Genomic DNA, 20,330 nt, shown 5'->3' with positions numbered 1-20,330 from the left:
AAAGATTTTGTAATTTTTCACAGTAGTTGCCCTTAATCAGTTCTTCAACATTCTAGGTCAGTATTCATATATACGTAGTTTAAAAGAATATAAATAAGGAACTATTATTATAATTGAACATGCGAAGATAAAGTTAATTATTAAATGTATATTATGACCCATGACACATTGCATTCTTTTTATATTCAAGCATGAAATAAAATGTAATACTTGACCATGAGAGAGGTTCAGACATTGAACATTTTTGTAATCTGCCGAGGCTTTTTTGTGCAAGCGTTTGACAGCTTTAATTCCTTAGACTTGAAATTCTGTACTTTCTTCTCATAGAGCTTACATAGACATATATTCTATAGGAACTCTTTATGATCCATCATATATCCTGGATTATGATTTTTGAAACATAATAAATTGATACTGACTTTTAAAAGATACATAACTTTAAAAATTTAAATGAGTTCCTGGTCGACTAAATGAGTAAGAGAATTTAAAATTAGTTCATAAACATCCTAGTGGATGATCACTTGACTATGAGCCAGCAGGATGCAGCAGCAGCCAAAAAAGCTAATACAATCCTGGGCTGTATAAACAGAGGCATAGAATCAAAATCACGTGAAGTACTAGTATCGCTTTATAAAAACCTAGTAAGACCACACCTGGAATACTGCAGCCAATTTTGGTCACCATATCACAAAAAAGATGTTGAGAGTTTGGAAAAAAATCAGAGAAGAGCAACTAAGATGATTAAAGGCCTAGAAACTAAAACATACGAAGAATGGCTGCAGGACTTGGGCTTGGCTAGTCTAAAGAAAAGAAGAAATAGGGGAGACATGATAGCAGTATTCCAGTATTTGAGGGGCTGCCACCAAAAAGAGGGGGTCGTTATTCACCAGAGAGCAGGACAAGAAACAATGGTTGGAAACTGATCAAAGAAAGAAGCAATCTGGAATTAAGGAGAAACTTCCTGAAAGTGAGGATAATTAACCAGTGGAACAGCTTGCCTCCAGAAATCGTGGGCGCGCCATCACTGGAGATTTTTAAGAAGAAGTTAGACAGTCACTTGTCTGAGGTGGTATAGGCCTTCCTGCTTGAGCAGGAGACTGGACTAGAAGACCTCCAAAGTCCCTTCCAGCTCTATTCTATTCAATCTCTACAGTGGAAAAACAGGACTTATGATTCTTATTTTAATTGTGGTGGCTTGAGAATTTTTTTTTCCTGGAATCATACTTATATAGTATATGTGAGGTTATATTAGCTGGATAAAAGCCAAGAAAAACAATAAACAGTTGTTATTAACAGCAGGTGAAGAGTAGTCCTTTGGTGACAAACTGGTGTCTTTGGTCCATTATGTTTAAACATTTATTTATTCATATATTTATTTATTGCATTTGTAGAGCACCACCATCCTAAAGGACTTGCAGTGGTCCACAAAGATATGTGGTAGGGCCATCTGCCTGTCAGGTCTGCACTGTTGTTACATACCCTATAGATTGCCTATTTGCATCTTCTGTACAATAATCTCTCCTCTTTCCCCCCTCCCTCTTCATTACGCCCACCATGCAATTCTGTACATTCTGAAAAATCCCACTTGGCAGACAACCAAGTACAATGTATTTTTTTTTTTTTTGGCTAAAAAATAAAACTATCCCAAGTTCCTAGACAAAACGGAGAACTATGTGGAAATTAATTTGATGCCAAGTTATTTCTTTGTCTGAAACAGGCTTCCATAAAGCATCTGTCACTGAAGATTAATTGTGGCCAAGCCTATAATGTGTTGAGTGTTCTGCATGAAAGTTGCCGATTGCAATCAGAATATAAATGTCAGGGAAACAAAAACAATTTCTCCTACCATATACCCTCAAAAGTCCAGTTCAGATACCAACAATTATGGAGTCGGCAGTAGTAACTTATAATCACTCATGGTTGCCCAAACAAATTAACTTGTTTTTGGCATGGGAAGTTTGTTTATTTAAAAGATTTCTATAGCTGCCAATGTTATGGCAACGCACAAACAATAATCAAGTAGTAAAAACAGTAAAGAGTATAAAAGCCAATGAAAAACCTCCTGGTACCCAAATGCAACATATCCAGAATAATATTTAGAGCTTCCCTGAGCTCCAGACTCATACTACCCCAAGCTTTGTGGCAAAGCCAGGCCTTTACAGATTTTTGGAAGGCCAGGAGGATAAGGTGCCAGATCTGGAGAGTGGGGAGGGTGTTTCAAAGGGCAGAGTCATGTACCATGAAGGTGTGCTATCTAGGCCCTGCTAGGTGGCAACATTTAAAGGATAGGATGCAGAGAATGCCCAGATCTAGTACAACAGACAGATGTTCTCATGAGGAGATGATTTTGCAAATAACACGATTGTGTGCCATTGTTATCCCATGAAGAAATTTGCTCCAATTTCTAAATGGCTGCAAGAGGCAACCATCAGTGTTATTGGGCAGATGCGCAGCTTGCAGTGGGATCTCTTCTATTTTAAAGGTGAAATGTGATCCATATGGTGTTCTGCATACATTTCTGACCTCCCCCTGCAGTTAATGTCAAGTACAAGCTAAATGTTGTACAAAAACTTCTAATTCTGTTGAAAGGCCATTAATAGAACCGTCCTTATTATCTAAGACAAGGGTGTCAAACTGCAGGCCCACGGGCCAGATGAGTCATGGTGAAAATGCGCCCATCTCATTGCCGGCAATGGAAAAAAAAGTCACGATACATCACAACACATCATGACATTGCGAGTTTGACCACCCCTGATCTAAGATATGAATAAGAGTCGGAATTCAAATTGCCCCCTGCCTTTGAACAATTCTACCTACAGTTTCCCTTCCCTTTCTTATCCAGAAAATGCTGTCATATTGCCCTTTATTTTGGAGGTTGTTCCATCTTCTGCTGGATGAATTAGAGGTGGGGGAGAAACATTACAATAGGAACAAACACTACTGAAAATGATCTTAGTCCATCAAATATTTGTGCATGCTTCGTATTAGCTTCCTGGTAATATATATTCCTTCTTCTTTGTCTCCTAAGCCATCAAAACAGAAGATAGCCTGAGCCATTCACCTGGTCAAAGTGGGTTTCTTAGCTATGGATCCAGCTTCAGCACAGCAGCATCAGGCCAGACACCTTATGCTTACCAAATGCATGGTTAGTATTCAAAATCTGTTGCAGCCAAGAACAGTTACAGGAGTATCAGTGTGTCTACATTAGAATTCTTCTTTGTTTTGTTGGAACAATTTTTTTATACAGCATACAGAAAGACATTGAAGCAACCTTGTGCTGCACAGAACTGCCTACTCTGTATTGCAGGGGTAATAAACAGTGCTCACTGACATTCAATTAAAGCATTATTTGTTTTAAAAAGTCTACATTTTGCACAATTGGCAAAATGTTATAAAATCATTATGATCTTGCCTGAAGGCCCAAAACATTTTAGCTATTTCAACTCTGTCTCATACACACACAGAGATACATACAAACCCACACACTATAGACACACACACACGTGCACACGAATGTGCTATTTGTGACTGAACAGATATAGATATAGTCATATAAAATCATGTTGTTTCCTGAAAAAACTGCTGCCTCTGTTTCATTGTTTCTTATATTTATTTGCTCAACATTTTTAGAATACAGATTGCATTTAGAGAAGAGTGAATGTCCTTTTATGTCATATTTAAATCCCCATTTGTACATAATACCATAAATGCCGGAGTATAAGGCGACTTCCGCGAGCGCTGAAATCGGCGCCAAAGACGGGGGTCGTCTTATACGCCGAGTCATCTTATACGCCGGAAATACTGGTAGTTTCCGGCGTATAAGACGACGTTCTAGGAATGCGGCCTGGCTATAAAGACAGGGGTCGTCTTATACGCCGGGTCGCCTTTTACGCCGGCATTTACGGTACTTTATTCATAGATATTAAATACTTTTGCACCCGGAATATATATCAGCATGCTGCCTGTACTGTAGATCCTACTTCTGGGATGCAGTCAGCAGTATGTTGAGTTGAAAGGTGGTTTCTGGCTTTGAGAGCCTAGCTTATAAGAAATAGCATGAATAGTTTTGGGATGGAACTGGAGTGTGGTTGTGCTTGTGGCATATTCACCAGGATGTATTAAAACTGACTATTACCTAACCTTAAAGTTAGAAATAAATAAAGAAGATGAATTAATGAAAGAAAAATATGTCATGTGCCTGATTTAAGATGGAATAGAACTGAACAAGCAGCCTGATCTTGTGGCATTGGATCAATAAATATATCCCAATAAACTTAATTATGAGTAAAAGGGCTAAAGCATGTATCAGCAAAATATAAATTGGTGCCTTCTATATTATTATGGATACGTCTGAAAATAGGAGTCCATAAATTGGCAATCTCCAATGAATGGTGATAACGGAAGACATAGAGATGAGTTTTGAGGAAAATTATGGAATGAATGTAGTCCATGGGCAAAAAATATTCTAACTGGTGACCTGAAGTTGATGACTGAGATGAGTGAATATGGAAAAAGAATGAATGAGGATGGTGACTGATAGGTAACTGCTTAGAAATAATGGGGTAAAATGTGGTTTCAGCATATGTCCATTCATATATATACATGCTAAATCAATGAATATAAATCTAAGATAGTTTTGATTATATATGAAGAAAGACTGACAGAATTGGTGAAGAATGCAAGGACAATGATAGTTTCTAAATGTGGAATGGGCCATTGTTTGGGGCATTGTCAGAGATAGATTTTGAGAAAAACTGGATGTGGAGGTACAAAGAAAAGAGAAGCAGTAAAATAAAAGTGAAAGTAGAATGCAGTAAAAGAAATTAGTGTACCATTCTTATACAATAATAATTTTGTTGCATTGTCATCAACCCATTTTAAGTCTTGGATATCATGAGCTTTCGTTTTCTGAATTTCTCAACTGCACGCATGAATCTGATTTCACAATTTTTAAAATTTTAGCCTCTAATATAAAATTTTCCCACCAGTATAAGTAGATTCTCATTTACTCAAAGATTTTCAATAGTTGGTATATGGTGCTCTGGTTTCTATGCTGCTAATCCTGGTTTGATTATTGGATTCTGTGAATCCAGATTGTTTGTTTAATTGTGTGAACCCTAGTCACTGGTTAATTCAATATTCAAAATAAATGCACTGGGTGAACTAAGTCATTGAACATTACTTCATTGATGGTTTTGGGTGTATGCCATTCAATCAGAATAGAGCTGGAAGGGACTTGGAGGTCTTCTAGTTCAACCCCCCCCCTCAAGCAGAAGACCCTATATGAGTGGTGGCGAACCTATGGCACGCGTGTCAGAGACAGCACGCAGAGCCCTCTCTGTGGGCACGTGTGCCATCACCCAGCCCCCTCCCCCCACAGTCCCCTCCTCACCAGCAGTCCCCCAGAGGAGAGTCGCCCCCAGGTGCAGCCCGCGCAGAACAGCCCAGCCAAAGACATGGCAGCCGGGCAGCAGAGACAAGACTCTGCCCTGTTGCACGATGATGCTGCAGGGCAGGGGCGGAGGACGTGGCCGCCATGGCACTGCAGGACTGCCTGGGTAATCTGCTGCAGCAGGCTGTAGAGCCGGTAGGTGGCCCTGCGGGTGGGGAGGCAGGGTGGGGCGGTTTTGGGGCACTTGGTGTCTAAAAGGTTGGCCATCACTGCCCTATACCATTTCAGATAAGTGACTGTCCAGTCTCTACTTAAAAACCTCCAGTGATGAAGCACCCACAACCTCTGAGTTCTGACACCAACTTCATTCCAAACACCCCACTACCCTTGCCCTAAACAATCTCATCTTTTTTGTGAAAATGTGAGTGATGAACATTTTTTCCATATACAGGTAATCTTCATTGAGAAGTTAAGTTGGGGGAACCCTTCAGTTACTTTCCTTAACTTGTCCACATTAAAACAATCAAGACAGCTGCAATCATGGGCAGAATAGAGCTGGGCAACCAGAGCAAAATGTTTTACATGATCCAAGAACTGAATGTGAATGTTTTTTATAACTCATTAAAATGCTTGCAGCAGCCTTCTTCAAGCCACTGCCTTCCAGCCTGGTGGACAATAACTTCTACTGGTGAGAATTTAATCATATGGGAGACTGTCATATAGGAAGGATTTTTATTCATGATGAAAAGCATCCATAGGAATTAATCTTAGAACAAATAGCAATGGTTCTCAAATTAAATAATTACGGTCATAGACTAGCATAAGAAATGGCTCTATTTTGGCAAAGATCAATTTTGCATCTTCTCTTTTTAAACCTTGGGAAATTGTACCCTGAGCAATATGTTATTTGTCTTATTTTATTTTATTTCTTTATGTATCACAGGGTCCCAACCAATACATCAGCCAATAGTAATTAGGAATAGAAATTGCTGTTTCCAGCTTTCTTTGATCAGAAACCTATGCACATAGGAGCAAAGGCAACAGTTTATTATGAAAAACAAATGGAAAAGACTGGCTTGGCCTCAACTGAGATGTTAATAGTCTCTCAAAATAGGTAGGAATATCTTCCAAGCAGGGGCAAATGTCCTGGACAAAAGTAAGGGCTCTCAGTATCTGTACTCTGAAAGGCTTCCAAACTTTCCCTGAACAGCATTTCAGTGGAAAACTCAAAAAGATTGTTGTATCTTTTCATCCTATCTGTTAACCACTTGAAACATCTGGTTGGCCTTTAAAAAAGGGTGCCAGACAAAATGACTTTTGCTCTGATGCCATCTGACACTTTCTTTAAACCCAGGTTCTCTTGCATATTCTTAGAGCTATTCCTTACCTAGTTCTGCTGACTCACAGCTGATAACTAGACAAATATGAAAGGGCTCTTACAGTTTTGTAAACCTGATTCCTGATTCAGCAAACCTGGAAAGCTCTTGATGACTCCAGCTATTCTTCAGAATTATGAAATGTTTGGATGAATTACGAAACACCATTCTGATTAACTCATTTACACTTGGACTTATTTAAATATCCTGAAGTTTGGGTTCACTGTCACTTTTATCTCCTGGCCCTGTTTGTATCTGTATTACATAAGCTTGGTGCTCAAAACAAAACAAAACTAGGTGAAGGTTCTCCCACCAAATTTAATTATCTGTTCCAGTGAATTCAAAACTGTCTGTACATCAATTGCTACCATTGCCTCTGAATGTTATATTCACAACAGTCCTGTAACAGAGGCTGAGACTCAGAGAAATCCGTTAAATTTCATCCTTTTGTCTGGTTGGGGTTTTGAATATATTGCCGCAATCTCCTCATTAGAAAAAAATATGTATTTGGTCATGATCTATTTTAACACCCAAGAGTGGATACCTGGTAGAACTGCCAGCCTAGAAATGCAAATCCTAAGTACATTATATGGATATAGAAACTAAGTCATAAATAGATATAGATTGTCCTCAACTTATGACTGGTTGCTTAGTGACCTTCTGAAGTTACGATGGACTTCCCCCAAAAGTACTTATGACACGATTTCGAAATTCCAATGGACACACACACACACACACACACACACACACACACCACAGTCATGTGATTGCATTTTGGACACTTGGCAACCAGCTCATCTTTATGGCCATTTCCTGTATCATATAACTGTGTTTTTCACTTATGATTTCAAGTCACCTCCTTCAGGACATTAGAGCATAACGGCTAGAAATGATACAAGGTTTTGTCTCCCTGAATTTTATAATTAATTACTTGAGTTGGGCGAAACTGTTTAGCCACTTTGAGATTAAACCATAATACTCCTAGCTGTCATTAGAACATGTTTGTTTTTAAGCTGAAAAGCAACAGTTACAATTCCTAATCCTGTACTTACCAAAAAAAAAAAAAGGACAAATGCTTTGCAAGACTCCTATGCCCATTACAGATTGAGAATTTAGGGTATTATGATATCTTTCGGGGGCAACAGACTGGGAGAGATACCTTTATGATAGTTCTTGAAAGTTGATTTATGAGCACTTCAAACTAAAACTGGTGCTATTTCTAAAAGAACAAGGATATACCATTAGTCCTCAATGTATGACCATAATTAAGCCCAAAATTCCTGTTGCTAAGCAAGACATTTGTTAAGTAAGTTTTGCCCCATTTTATGACTTTTCTGATTCTAAGGGAATCACTGTGATTGTTAAATTAGTAACCGGGTTGTTAAGTGATTCTGGCTTCCCCATTGACTTTGTTTATCAGAAGGTCACAAAAGAGGATCACATGACCACAGGACACTGCAACTGTCATAAATATGAGCCAGTTGCCAAGCGCCTGCATTTGGATCACATGACCACGGGGACACTGCCATGGTGTGAAAAATAGTTCTAAGTCACTTTTTTCAGTACCGTTGTAACTTCGAACTTTCACTAAGTGAACAGTTGTAAGTGGAGGATTACTTGTACTGTTTCATATCTTAGAGCTCATCTCCACACCATGATTTGTGTGCATGCTAGAGCTAAGCACCTTTCCTCTTTCTTTCAGCACTTAAACAACTTAAATTCAGGATTGGCAGTTTCTGGATTTATACTAAGGCCCTACCCAAAAATTACCTTGAAAAGGGCCTGTTGAGGCAACTACCAGAAAATCAAGACTGGATTGCTCTCCAGCTCACACGGTGAGGGAAGTTTTCACAGTACCAATGGCATGTGCAATTCCCACTTTGTGCAACTGGACACAAAAACCCATAGCTCAAATGATCCAGAGTGATTATTTTCCTTGCCTATGGATATTCTCAGCCATCCAAGTCATGGTTGTCCCAAAGCTGCTTTTTCAAAAGGCCAATTGGACTTTTGCTTTTCCTTGATGATGTTTCACTTCTCATCCAAGAAGCTTCTTGGATGAGAAGTGAAACATCCTCAAGAAAAGAAAAGTTCAGTTGCCTTTTGCGTGACCATATACATTCATAAAGTAGTTTTAAGAGTGGAATACTACCCAGAGACTCAAATTCTTTTCCAGCAAAAACAAATTAATCTCAGCTGCTTAAAAGAAGAAAGAGTCCACCCAACCATGGGTTTTTTTAATGTCTTTAAAAAAAGCTCTTTATCTCTGGACATTATTTACCTTTCCAAAGTGCTGATGAAAGCTCTTCATGGGATGCTCAGAACATTTCCTTCCTTCTTTTGAGGAATGTGCTTTTAGAGCTTTCCCACACTGCATATACCTGGGAGGGCAGGCTGCCGTTTTTTGTATCCCTCCCTTGTATTCCCCAACTTTCACAAGCCTCTTAAAAGAAAATAAGCACTTTTCCCCCATGCAGCTTGTAAGGCCCCATTGCCTTATGTTAATGGTCTTGTTGGCTATACAGCAAAGTGCCTTGATCTGACAGAGTGGAACAGCTGCAAATGCAGTCCAGCCTCCCCCCACCCCCCACTCCCGTGCTTTTCAAATCCAATTGAGGTGTTCCTTATACTTGACTCTGCAACGAAAGAAAGAGATGAATTCCCTTGGATCTTCTGGCATTCCTCATAACAAATAACCTGGTCTCCTTTCACTGGTTGCCTGACATGCTTGTTCTGCTGGCAACTTTTATATACTGGAGTTGTGTCAGAAAGGACTACTCAAATTAATAGGGGCCTGGAGCATAAAGCAACCCCAATAATAGAATCTAGAGCTCTTTAACTTAGACGGATGTTAATGTGATAGAGGTACATAAAATTGTGCATGGGGACACAGTTTTGGCCTCGTGATTTATCAGACTCTTTAGATTCTTGCAGCATAGTGAATTATAAACTTACTGTGATCTGTCCTGGAGCTGAGAAGTGATTAGTCTTTTGTCTTATGACAGGTGGAATTGGATGCTATACACCATATACCATACTTTAAGTTGTAACCAAGAAATTGATGTAGAAAAGGACAAAGCTACTGGTTCTTTTCTATAAACTTGGATTTCACAGGGTAAAATGACATATGTGGCAGTTTTCATGCTAATGCTTATGGAACAGTTGCATAAGCAGGAAATCATCTTTAGATTTAGTTTCACTCCTCTCAGAGAATGCTTGGTTATCTATGATTAAAAACTACCCTCTTATGAGTCAGAAAGTATCAGTCCTATACTTTGGTTCAAGCATTTTTTTTAAAAAAAAAAAGTTGCCATAAATGGCACAATGGAAGGGAAAGTTACTCTGAGTCTTCTGTAAGATATATTTGTATGTTTTATAATTTTTGCACAGAATTGCATGTATATAGGAAGATAACCATAATATTTTATTTTACTGGAGGGATCAACTTTCTTTTCTCCTAAATATATTTTAATAACTCCTGGGGCAAAAAGAATTAGAAAAACCAGATCATGCCCTTTACACACATGAGGCAGTTAGCAGTGCATGTTGCAGAAATATGCCAGCATGTTATGTAACTGTGATACTATTTACTGACAAACTGATAACAGCATCATCAGACTACTTTTCTGTGCTGATTGCATGCCCTAAGCAAGCAAATCACAAAGGATTTAACTAATGCTGGCATGAGAATCTCTTTCGTTCACTAGTCTCAGTGGATAGATATCTTCAGTGTGGTAATATCAGCTGCTAGGAAACTTGTGTAAGAAAATAGATCTGCATTTTTGTTTTCCTTAAATGTTCTAGCTAGCTTCTGGTCAGACACAGTGGGAATAGAATACTGGATTAGGAGATCCTTTGATCCAATAGGAATCTTCTTTGGTCTGTTTCTGACTTCAACAAGGTATTACAGGGCTGCTCCATGACACATACTTTCCAGTTCTTCCAAAGCAATGTTTCTCATCTGGACAACTTCAGATGTGTGGGCTTGATATTGCCATTCCTGAGAATTCTGGAGTTTTTATTCATTCATTTATTTATTCATCTCACTGTCGAGCAACATCACAAAAACAAAAAGATAAAAACATTAAAATTAACCAAACTGAGTAATCTAGGAATCAAATACCAACGGAGCGGAGGTCGGGGTCTTCTCAGTCCCCTAACCTCTTCCAGCATCAGAATCCCGAGCCAATTGGCAGAACTAGGTTTTGACCGCAAGGGGATGGAGTGGATCTCACCTCAAAGGGCACAATGCTTCAGAAGGCAGGAGCCATGGCAGACAAACCTGCCAGGCACAATTCTGTGGCCCATGGAATCTGCAGCATGCCCCTTCTGCCACAGTGAGTGGGATGAGTCAATCCCACTGGAATTTGCCATGACTGGGAAAAACTGCTGCAAAGCATATTGTACCATTACTATTTTCATTCCTGTCCATCTCAGGATGCTGATAATGGGCAGGGAATACTGAAGTATTCCTGCCAGCTGGTCAATAGCAGATTGCAAAAATACTCATATTAATTTCTTGGTCCTTTAGCTATGCACCTCAGAGTAACAAAAATGTTCTCACATGTTCTCAGCAGCTGCAACTCTGTAGATTGCAGTTTAGAGTGACTGTGTGTTGGGTGGGGAAAGGAAAGTAATGGCTTGTTTGAACTCAAAGGCTGGGAAGCAGATCAGGAATTAAATGCACAGGGCAAATAAAGCCTGTGTGTTTTTTTTCTCTCCTTCAAAATGCAGAAACTGACTGACTAGAAGGATTAAGATTTGCTTAGCTGATAAGGTTGCTTATAAAATGTATTAGAGATTTCCAAGTTCAAGTAAGGAGAGGTGGAGGAGTCAAGAATTCTTCCAAACTCTTTTGCAAGTTGAATTGCTCTACAATGTTGCACATGAGCCAAAAGATAATCGGCTCAGCTTCCTGAGGAAAATGAGATTATAAGAATGTGGCATTGGTGTGGCTTTGATACTACTGGTCATCCAGAGAAGACCAAGGTCAGAGCATGCTGGCAGGATGCCATTTTTGGTGAGAATCTAGATCAGCTTTCCACACCCTTGTGCCTTTGAATGGTAATTATTTCTGATGAGCAATAATGAGGAGTTGCAGTCCAACACATCTGGAAGGCAGTAAATTGTGGAAGGCAGATTTACTTTTTTTTTTTTTGGCTTGGGGAAGATGAAGGTCAAAGAAATCAGTCAAGTTCTTACTTACAGGAAAGAAATGGAGAACTGAAAACAGTTCCAGTGAGAGTAAAGTGGACAACAATAGGGAAATGAAGAGCCAGTAAAATGACTGGCTCTTCGGGATTTCTCTCCAGGCAAGGAGAGGACTTGGGATCACCCACAAGTGTTCCAGAAGTCGTTACTCATAGCGGGTTTAGCACTCTGTGAGAAAAGGAAACACTGTCTTGGCCCAAGCTGTAGTAAGCACTTTTATGGACACATGGTTTAAATACTTACTTTTCTAATCACGTTTGGAAATTCCTTGTTAACTGCTTTTTAGCTATTAAGAACTTTTGGAATGACAAGTTTTACAGCACTGAAGTTTTAAATTTATGTTTAAAGGCTTTTTAAAAACCTGGAATAAACAGGAAAAGATTATTAAAATTTTGATTTTTAGAAAGTTACAAATAAAGAATCCAAATGGATTTGAAATAAGACTTTGAAATTAATTCTAAGGATCCTTCCCATGAAAAAATGCTGTTGTTTTAAATTCTTTTTTAAAATAAACATGAGAAGATAGGACTTCATGACATAAAAAGAATTCAAATGCTAGGACATTATTAAAAGAAATTAAAAATTAAGACTATTCCCAGTAAAAAGAAGGAATATAACATTGGATTATATGATCATGGTTAAAATAGATATGTTGTGATCTTTTATAACCCTTAATGGACTTTTGCTGACATCAGGACTGAAATGACAAGGGTTTAAGGATTTGTTTGCAGATAAGAGATTGGATTTATGGGAAGAAGACATCATTTATTCTCTTAGTTACTAATGGAAATAAATTACTAAAATTGTTAATTTTTGTGATGAAGGGAGAAGTAATTTCTTCGTATATTTCTGTTCTTTTTCTCTATGATATTTTTATTTTTTCTCTTATTTTTTGTACTTATTTTTTCTTTTTATTTGCCTTAGTTTGTATTAGTTTTTATTTTTTTAATTGTAGTGCTTAATGAAATTGCTATTAAAATTGCTATTGCTATCAGTTGATTTCTGTACCCACAAGACTACAAAAACAAAGAAACCCACATTGATGAGCTTCTGTGGCTTGTGGAATACAGATTGCTTAAACCTGGATACTCAGCATAAATCTTATTTTAAATGTTAAAGTATGTATGACAGTATTGTACACATTAGTGGTGGTGATTTAGATATCTCATTGACACAGCCTTTGGTATTTGTTACAATATTCCTTTGGGGGCCTCTGAAACTAAAAATGCTTTTGCGGTACAAATTTCAGTACTTTCTTAAGAAATGTAAATTACTCTGCATTGTAAATCTTAGCTAGATCTAGCATTGTGGAAAATGCAGGAGATGGAGAAGCTGTGTTTGGCAAACTGTCCCTGCAATGCTTCAGCTTCATAAAACTAAAACCTAACATAGAAATGTAGTTGTTCCTTTTCTTCCAAGCTTCTCTCACAGCTGGTTTGTATTAGGTGCAGTTTAAGACTGTGGACACAGAGTTATGCATCACATCAGCATGAATGCAAGAGAGGCCTCTGCTCAAGACAGCTTTGCAGTAATAGCAAAGGCTACTTCTTTCAAGAGCTACCAAACATAAAGTTTCCTGTGCTAAATGTGTTATGATTTAAAAACCAGTGTGATATGATAGAATAAGGGAAATACACCAGCCAGGAAATGAAAAGGAATGCTGTGGTCCTGTCTAGAGGGAAAGCCTGTTTTAGACACCTCTAGGTTTGGCATTGCCTTTTCTGTGGCAGCCCCTGCCCTGGGGAACAAAATCCAGATGGCCTGCAGTACTCTTGTTTAAAAGAACTGTAAAGATCTAGTTTATCATCTGGGCCTTTGGCAAGTAAGAGTGACGAACCTCACTGAATCACACTTCCCATCTTTTTTTTTCTTTATGTTTTATTGCAATTTCTTTTATTGATGTGAGATGCCCAGACTTGTTGAGAGTCGGGTAACTTACAATTTTTTATAAATTATTATTTATTAGGGACAATGCTGTCCTCATTGCATATGGTGCCACCCAGGGATGTAGTCTGACCATTGACTGCAAAGGAACATTTGACCAATGCTGAAATTACAAGTTCTGTATTGTGAGTACTGATCCTCATTTAACTTCCAATAAGCAACCATTTGAAGTTACAACAATACTGAATTAAGTGGCATTTATGACAGGCCCATGCAATTGTACCCATCGCAGCATCCCCACAATCACATGATCATGATTTGGGCATTCGGCGCATGGTAGTAATCCATGGTGATAAAATCAGCATTTGCTACCATTTCTGCTGGCTTTCAACAAGCAAAATCAATGGAGAAACCAGCAGGAAGTCACAAAGGATAACCATATGACATTGTGGATTCACTTAACAGTGGCAATACCAGGTTTCCCTGAAAATAAGACCCGGTCTTATATATATTTTTTCCTCCAAAAGAGGCACCAGGTCTCATTTTGGCGGGATGTCTTACCCACTTACCTTAGGATCGCCACAGCCAGGCCTCCCACTCCCCGACACATGTTTACCTCGTTTACCTTAGGACTGCTGCAGCCAGTCCTCCCACACTCTGACATGTGTCGCGCTGCTGCCTGAGTTGTTCTGTGGCCACTTGCGGCTGGATGCCACATAGTGCATCGCATGGATCGTCACACCAGTGCTGCCGCTCTAGTTTTGGGGCAAGGCATAGGCGTAAAAATCAAGCTGGGGTGGTGGGATGGAGCTGCCCCGTGTGACCGGGACTCACTTACCTTAGGCAGACAGGCCTCCCACACCCCGACACCTATTGCACCACTGCCTGAGTTCTGCAGCCGGATGCTACGGGGTGCTTCGCGCCAGTGCCACTGCTTACAGCAGGCCGTGTGGTTCATCACGCTGGTGCTGCTGTTCATGCACACCACAGCAGCACCAGCACAATGCGCCACAAGGCAAGCGGCCACAGAACAACTCAGGCAGCAGCGCGACACATGTCAGAGTGTGGGAAGACTGGCTGCAGCAGTCCTAAGGTAAACGAGTGTGGTGCACGTGGGGCAGCTCCACTCTCCACCCTGCTCTAGCTTTTTTTTATGCATATGTCTCTTCCCAAAACTAGAACTTATTTTGGGGGTAGGGCTTATATTAGGTGCATGTGTAAAAATCAAGCTAGAGCTTATTTTTGAGCTAGATCTTATTTTTGGTGAAATACAGCCGCATCACAATTATATGATGTGGACACATGACAGCTGTGTCAGCGATGGACATTCTGGTCCCAATTACCATAGTTGAATAAGGTCTAACTGTAGTTTAATGTCATTATGTGTAAAGTTGATAATGCAATTTGTTATTAAATAGTACTTTTAAAACAAAATGCCAAGGACATATGGACAAAAAAGGGATGTTTTGTTTTGTTTTTCCAAAATTACATATGAATTTAACATCCAGAAATAACTGGCTTGTACAATAATCTTGTCCCACTGTTATTCCCATTTTCATTTATCCTTTTGCTTCCCTTTCTAAGTAGTCCCACTGAAGTCTTCCATCTGGAAGGAATTCTGGGAGTTTACGTCCACAGGTCAGAAAGGGAACATAGTTATCCACTCCTGGTGTATTGAGTTCAGGTAAAGGCTCAAATAAATCTTAATCTGAAATCCCATCTAGAAAACTTATTTATTGTTGTGTAATGTGGTTTTCTGGGACACTGCATATGTAAATGGAAATATCATGTGCATAAATGAGAGCTAATCATGAATATGAGCAGGTGATCAAAACTTAAAATATTTCTCATTTCTGCTGCATCTCTAAGACTCCGAATTCGAATTAAATTCAAACTATATCACAAAGTAATAATTGAAGTGCTTGGAGCTTATGGGAAAGGAATTCTGCCTTTAGTCTAAAGTGAGCAGCTGCTTCTTGTTCATACATTTAACCAGAATGGAGTGCAGTGTTAGCCAAAACAAAAGATACATATGTAAAACTTCTCACATGTGAAATTCATCTTTTCTCTTAAACACCAAGAACCTTGAACCAATACATTATGGGAAAGGAACCAATTTCCATTACAGAATTTAATTATCCAGAATGGCTTCCAAGCTGGGCAACTGCAATAAGCTGAATCCTGAGACGTAATAACCTAAATATACCAGGAAAACAGACACCTCAAAACGTATTACACCTTCCTTTTGCCATAACTTTTTCAAACTGTTTTTAAATTAGGACAACCTGAAACTATAAAATATGGCCCACAGGATCAACCACATGCATATGGAAAGCCAGAATCTGGACAAGAATCCAAACAAGAAATCAGATCATGCTACCTCTGTTCTTGGGAATCAGTTACAGGTGTTATGACCAATAAAGCCAGTTAAGGCATCAGGCTAGAAACCAGAAGACTAAAATTTAATTAATAGATCAGTAGTTTTCCACAGAGACTCAACAAAATAAGAATTTTACATGAATTTAAAAAGCAATTATAGTTTAAAATAGTGATTATAGTGAACAAGGAGCATTAATTGTATCAGATTTGGGTTATAAAATTAAACGTCTTGTTGTGTTTGTTTATTTCAATATATAACTCATACTGAAAAGAAAAGCAATGATTTTGGAGGAACTTCTGTATATTGTAAATGTAGCAGTTTTCCTACTAGCGAACTAACAGCATTGGCCAGTGGAAAATTTTAGACTATTGGCAATTGCTCAAATTTCAATGACATGCACCCAGGCATGGGTGCATAGACAATACCTTGGCTGCAACATTTCTAAAGCATATTAAAATATTTAAAGTAGAAATTTGCTTAGGCATACTTACTTTTCCGAAATCCAATTCTCTCATGTTTGACAGAGTGCCTTTCTATACTGCTATGCTGAAGTGTCCTACACCCATACTTGAGTTGGCAGAAAGCTTGTAAGAGCACATACTTGACTGACCAAATCCAAATCCCAAGTACCGCTTCAATTAACTCTCTTTCAGGTCACTGCAAACATGTCAATAGTGGGTGACAAAATCAAGGACGGGGTCAGCAACCTTCTCTGTTGGGGCCAGAGGCCATTGCTGCCTTTGTCATTTCCAGAGAATTTGTGGCTCCACCCACACCAAGGTAGTTGGTGAAGCCAGTGTCAACATGGCTGTCTGAGGAGATAGCAAGTGCTCTCTCCCTCTCTCTTGTGTGATGGGTAAATATGTTTTTTTGGGCAGCTCACCAGTTAGATCAGGGGTAGGCAACCTTGGCTCTTTTATGACTCGTGGACTTCAACTCCCAGAATTCCTGAGCCAGGAATTCTGGGAGTTGAAGTCCACGAGTCATAAAAGAGCCAAGGTTGCCTACCCCTGAGTTAGATGATTTCAGGTGAAAGGTTGAAAAAAAGATTGTTTTTATATTAGGGCAGTTATGTTGAAATTACCTGTAAATCTGTAAATCCAGTATGATTCAAACAGGGAGAAAAGATCTAGTTGCACCATTAGAATCTGAACAAATAACTTAAGTTTTTTGGGACGATTAGAAAACAAAATCAGATTTCCAATAATGAGCTGCTACTTTTTATAATATTTATATAAAAAAAATATTAAGAAAGCAGAAGAAAGAGTGTTAGCCCTAGTGAATGAGTGGAAATAGGTAGAATACTTGGGCCGGGCATCTGATTTTTGCCAGGCACAAGTACATCAAAGAAATGGTAAAGTCAGAGCCCAAATGAAGGAAAGACTTTTCAAACTTTATGTAGTATAAAATAGCATGTGTGTTGATGCATCTTTTGAAAAAGACTTGATTCAAAGTATGATAAGTAGCTCTCCATCTGGTTCCACTTTTAAAATTATTTGTTCATTTAACTAGAGCTACAGTACAATATTGAGTACAGCTGGAACTTGATGATCACTGATTAACTGTACCTTCAAATATAATTATTAAATTGCTTATTGATGAGGGTATTATATATCTTGATTAAAGTACCTCATTAACTGATTATAAGAATGTATATTGGCTGATTTTTTTAAAAAGTAACTTTTCTAGCTTAGGGCATCTTTTTATATGCTAAATATATTATGCATAGAAACAATGTAACTTCCCAGCATTGAAACATTTACATAGCATTGAAAGCTCATTTTATATCTAGCAGTTTAGTTTTATTGGATTGGCAGAGTTTTTCTTCAGTATTTTAACAGATTGGGTGGTCAAAAGGGTCTTCAGGCTATTGTTGAAGTAGAGCCACATCTGTGGTTCAACGATGGGCACACATTTAAAAAAAACATGAAAGAAATTGCAAATGAAATCAGTTTCTCATGAAAGGATGCAGATTATTTCATTCATGGGCTTACTAATGGTTGCTCTTATACATTCAGATGTCTCATTTCACAATCCATCATTAGGAAAGTCCATAGAGCAAGGTCAATTTTGAGTGTTCCCACTGAGCACCTACCAGTACCGAATATCCAAAGAGCTGTTCTCCACTAATATCTAAGTTGTTTTATTACCAGTTAAATGTTCTCTGTGTTACCTGTGAATGAGGGCATTGTGACATTTTAGCAGCTGATTTGATTGAACACAGATGTGAACTATGCTCCATGTGGAGAAGATCCAGAAGGGAAAGATCTTGGCGTGCGGTTCTCATTTTAAAGGAATACATATGATTAAATGGAAGCCGAATGTCCCAGACCCACCACCAGAATAGGTGAATAAATGTATCATTTACCCATCTGCCCTTCCTGTTGCAAAGGTCAGAAGCTCTAAAAATTAGCAAAGAGTCTGAGCAGCTTTGTACGCATACTGTTTATGGAGAGCTACCACACAGGCATCAATTTGCATTAGACTTACACAAGCAATGTGTACATTTTTTTCCCCCATACAGGTTTCGCATCAGACATTCCCAAAAGTTCCATCAGCCAGAAGTTAGCTTCCTTTAGCTGGATGTGCAATCCTTCAATAATTTCAGGAGCTATTCTGAAAAATATAACTGTTCTGAAGTTTGTATAATTATTAAAAACAGCTAGGCCAAAAATATAGAGGACCAACAATCAAGGAAAGTATCTCTGGAAAGAAAAAAACTGTAAGCGGAGAGACATATTTCCATTTTCAGTTAGATTATTCAGATACCATGCTAAGCCATACTTTGTTTTAAACATGATTTCCTATGCTCCTGGGTTAGGAAGTGTTTTTTCTAATTTTCTGACAATAAAATCTCCCTTTCTGTAACTTAAGTGATTCCCACATTCTGGGATGACAGAAAACTCATCAAGTGAGAATCCTTCAAGGGTTACAACATTTAAAAAATTTAAAAATCCATCATATAATGAAATTGTTTTAAAAAAAACCTAGCCCATTCCCCATGGTAGCAACAATACAATCAGATTTGTATACAGATAATACAATCTGATTATACATACGTGCATGTATGGGCGTGTATGTGTATAGGAGTGTGTGTGTGTTATTTTGAGAGCAGGCATCAGAATTTCATTTTTTAATGTGTGCCAGTGTATTCACAGAAAAAAGTGACAATAAAGGTTATCTTATCTTAAATTAGCCATTTGATTAATTCCTATTTCCATTTGTGGTCTCCAAGCCTGCTGACAAAGCCACATTTTGAGGGCTTTTCAGAAAAGCAGCGGCGGGGAACCATTGTACCTCAGGGGGAATCATGTTCCATAATGACAAGGCCACCACCAAGAAGGCCATTTTTTGTGGTTCCACCAGATGACAATCCCTAATCTATGGGACCCATAACATGCTCTGGTTCCCATTCTCGTGGGCTGAATAGATGTAATATGATAAATAAGTAAATCAGAACAATATTAGGTCAACCCATAATAAAAACAACAGAAAATAGAAAGTTTTACTTTTCTCCGGCTGGTCTGTTTTGCCTGTTTATCTTTTGTATTGGTTTTGAAAATTCCAAGATGAAATATAGTCTGATGTACAGTAGGCTTTAAAAGATAAATACAGTAGGAAACATTTTGAATGCAAACAGTACTGACTTTGTATTAGCATGTTTCATGTATTTTAGTATGTAAATCATTGGTTTAAGTCCAAGGGATGTCTATTTAGTCAAGGTAAGCTCTGAAGGCATTACAGGAGCCACCACAATTCTGGCCTGATCAATAATTATGCAAGTTCTCTTGAGGCACTCATCAAGTGTCTTTGTTCTTTCCTACTGCTTGGAAGATCTCTCATAATTTGCAAATGAAGTGTGTCCAAAAGTATTTAAGGAAGTGAGGCTTTTTATGAATTATATGTCTATAAGACTAGACAGAGGTTTTGAGTGTGATATAATCTCTTGACCCCCAAGCCATTCATCTCACAACTAGAGACAAAAACTCAATTCCTGTGGTCTCCTCATGAGAAGTAATCATCCAAGGCACAAGTGGGCAATTTCCTAACTCTCCTTTTCTGGAGAGAATTTTGTCAGCCAGAACCT

The 20,330-nt window shown here is 38.5% G+C and overlaps 1 protein-coding gene across 4 annotated transcripts in view; it reads left to right on the top strand.

Moving 5' to 3' along the window:
• Nucleotides 1–20,330, top strand: part of EYA2 (EYA transcriptional coactivator and phosphatase 2) — a 117,414-nt gene that overhangs the window by 57,613 nt on the left and 39,471 nt on the right. For all 4 annotated transcript variants that reach the window (XM_039351265.1, XM_039351267.1, XM_039351264.1 and 1 more), the window contains exon 5: nt 3,029–3,145. In XM_039351265.1, coding sequence (XP_039207199.1) covers nt 3,029–3,145 — 117 coding nt within the window. The remainder of the gene's footprint in view (nt 1–3,028; nt 3,146–20,330) is intronic.

This window comes from Crotalus tigris, unplaced genomic scaffold (genome assembly GCF_016545835.1).
Source record: "Crotalus tigris isolate CLP2741 ecotype Arizona unplaced genomic scaffold, ASM1654583v1 scf7180000018371.15429387391:27106975, whole genome shotgun sequence".
Classification (NCBI taxonomy): domain Eukaryota; kingdom Metazoa; phylum Chordata; class Lepidosauria; order Squamata; family Viperidae; genus Crotalus; species Crotalus tigris.
This window is presented reverse-complemented; position numbering and strand designations above follow the sequence as displayed.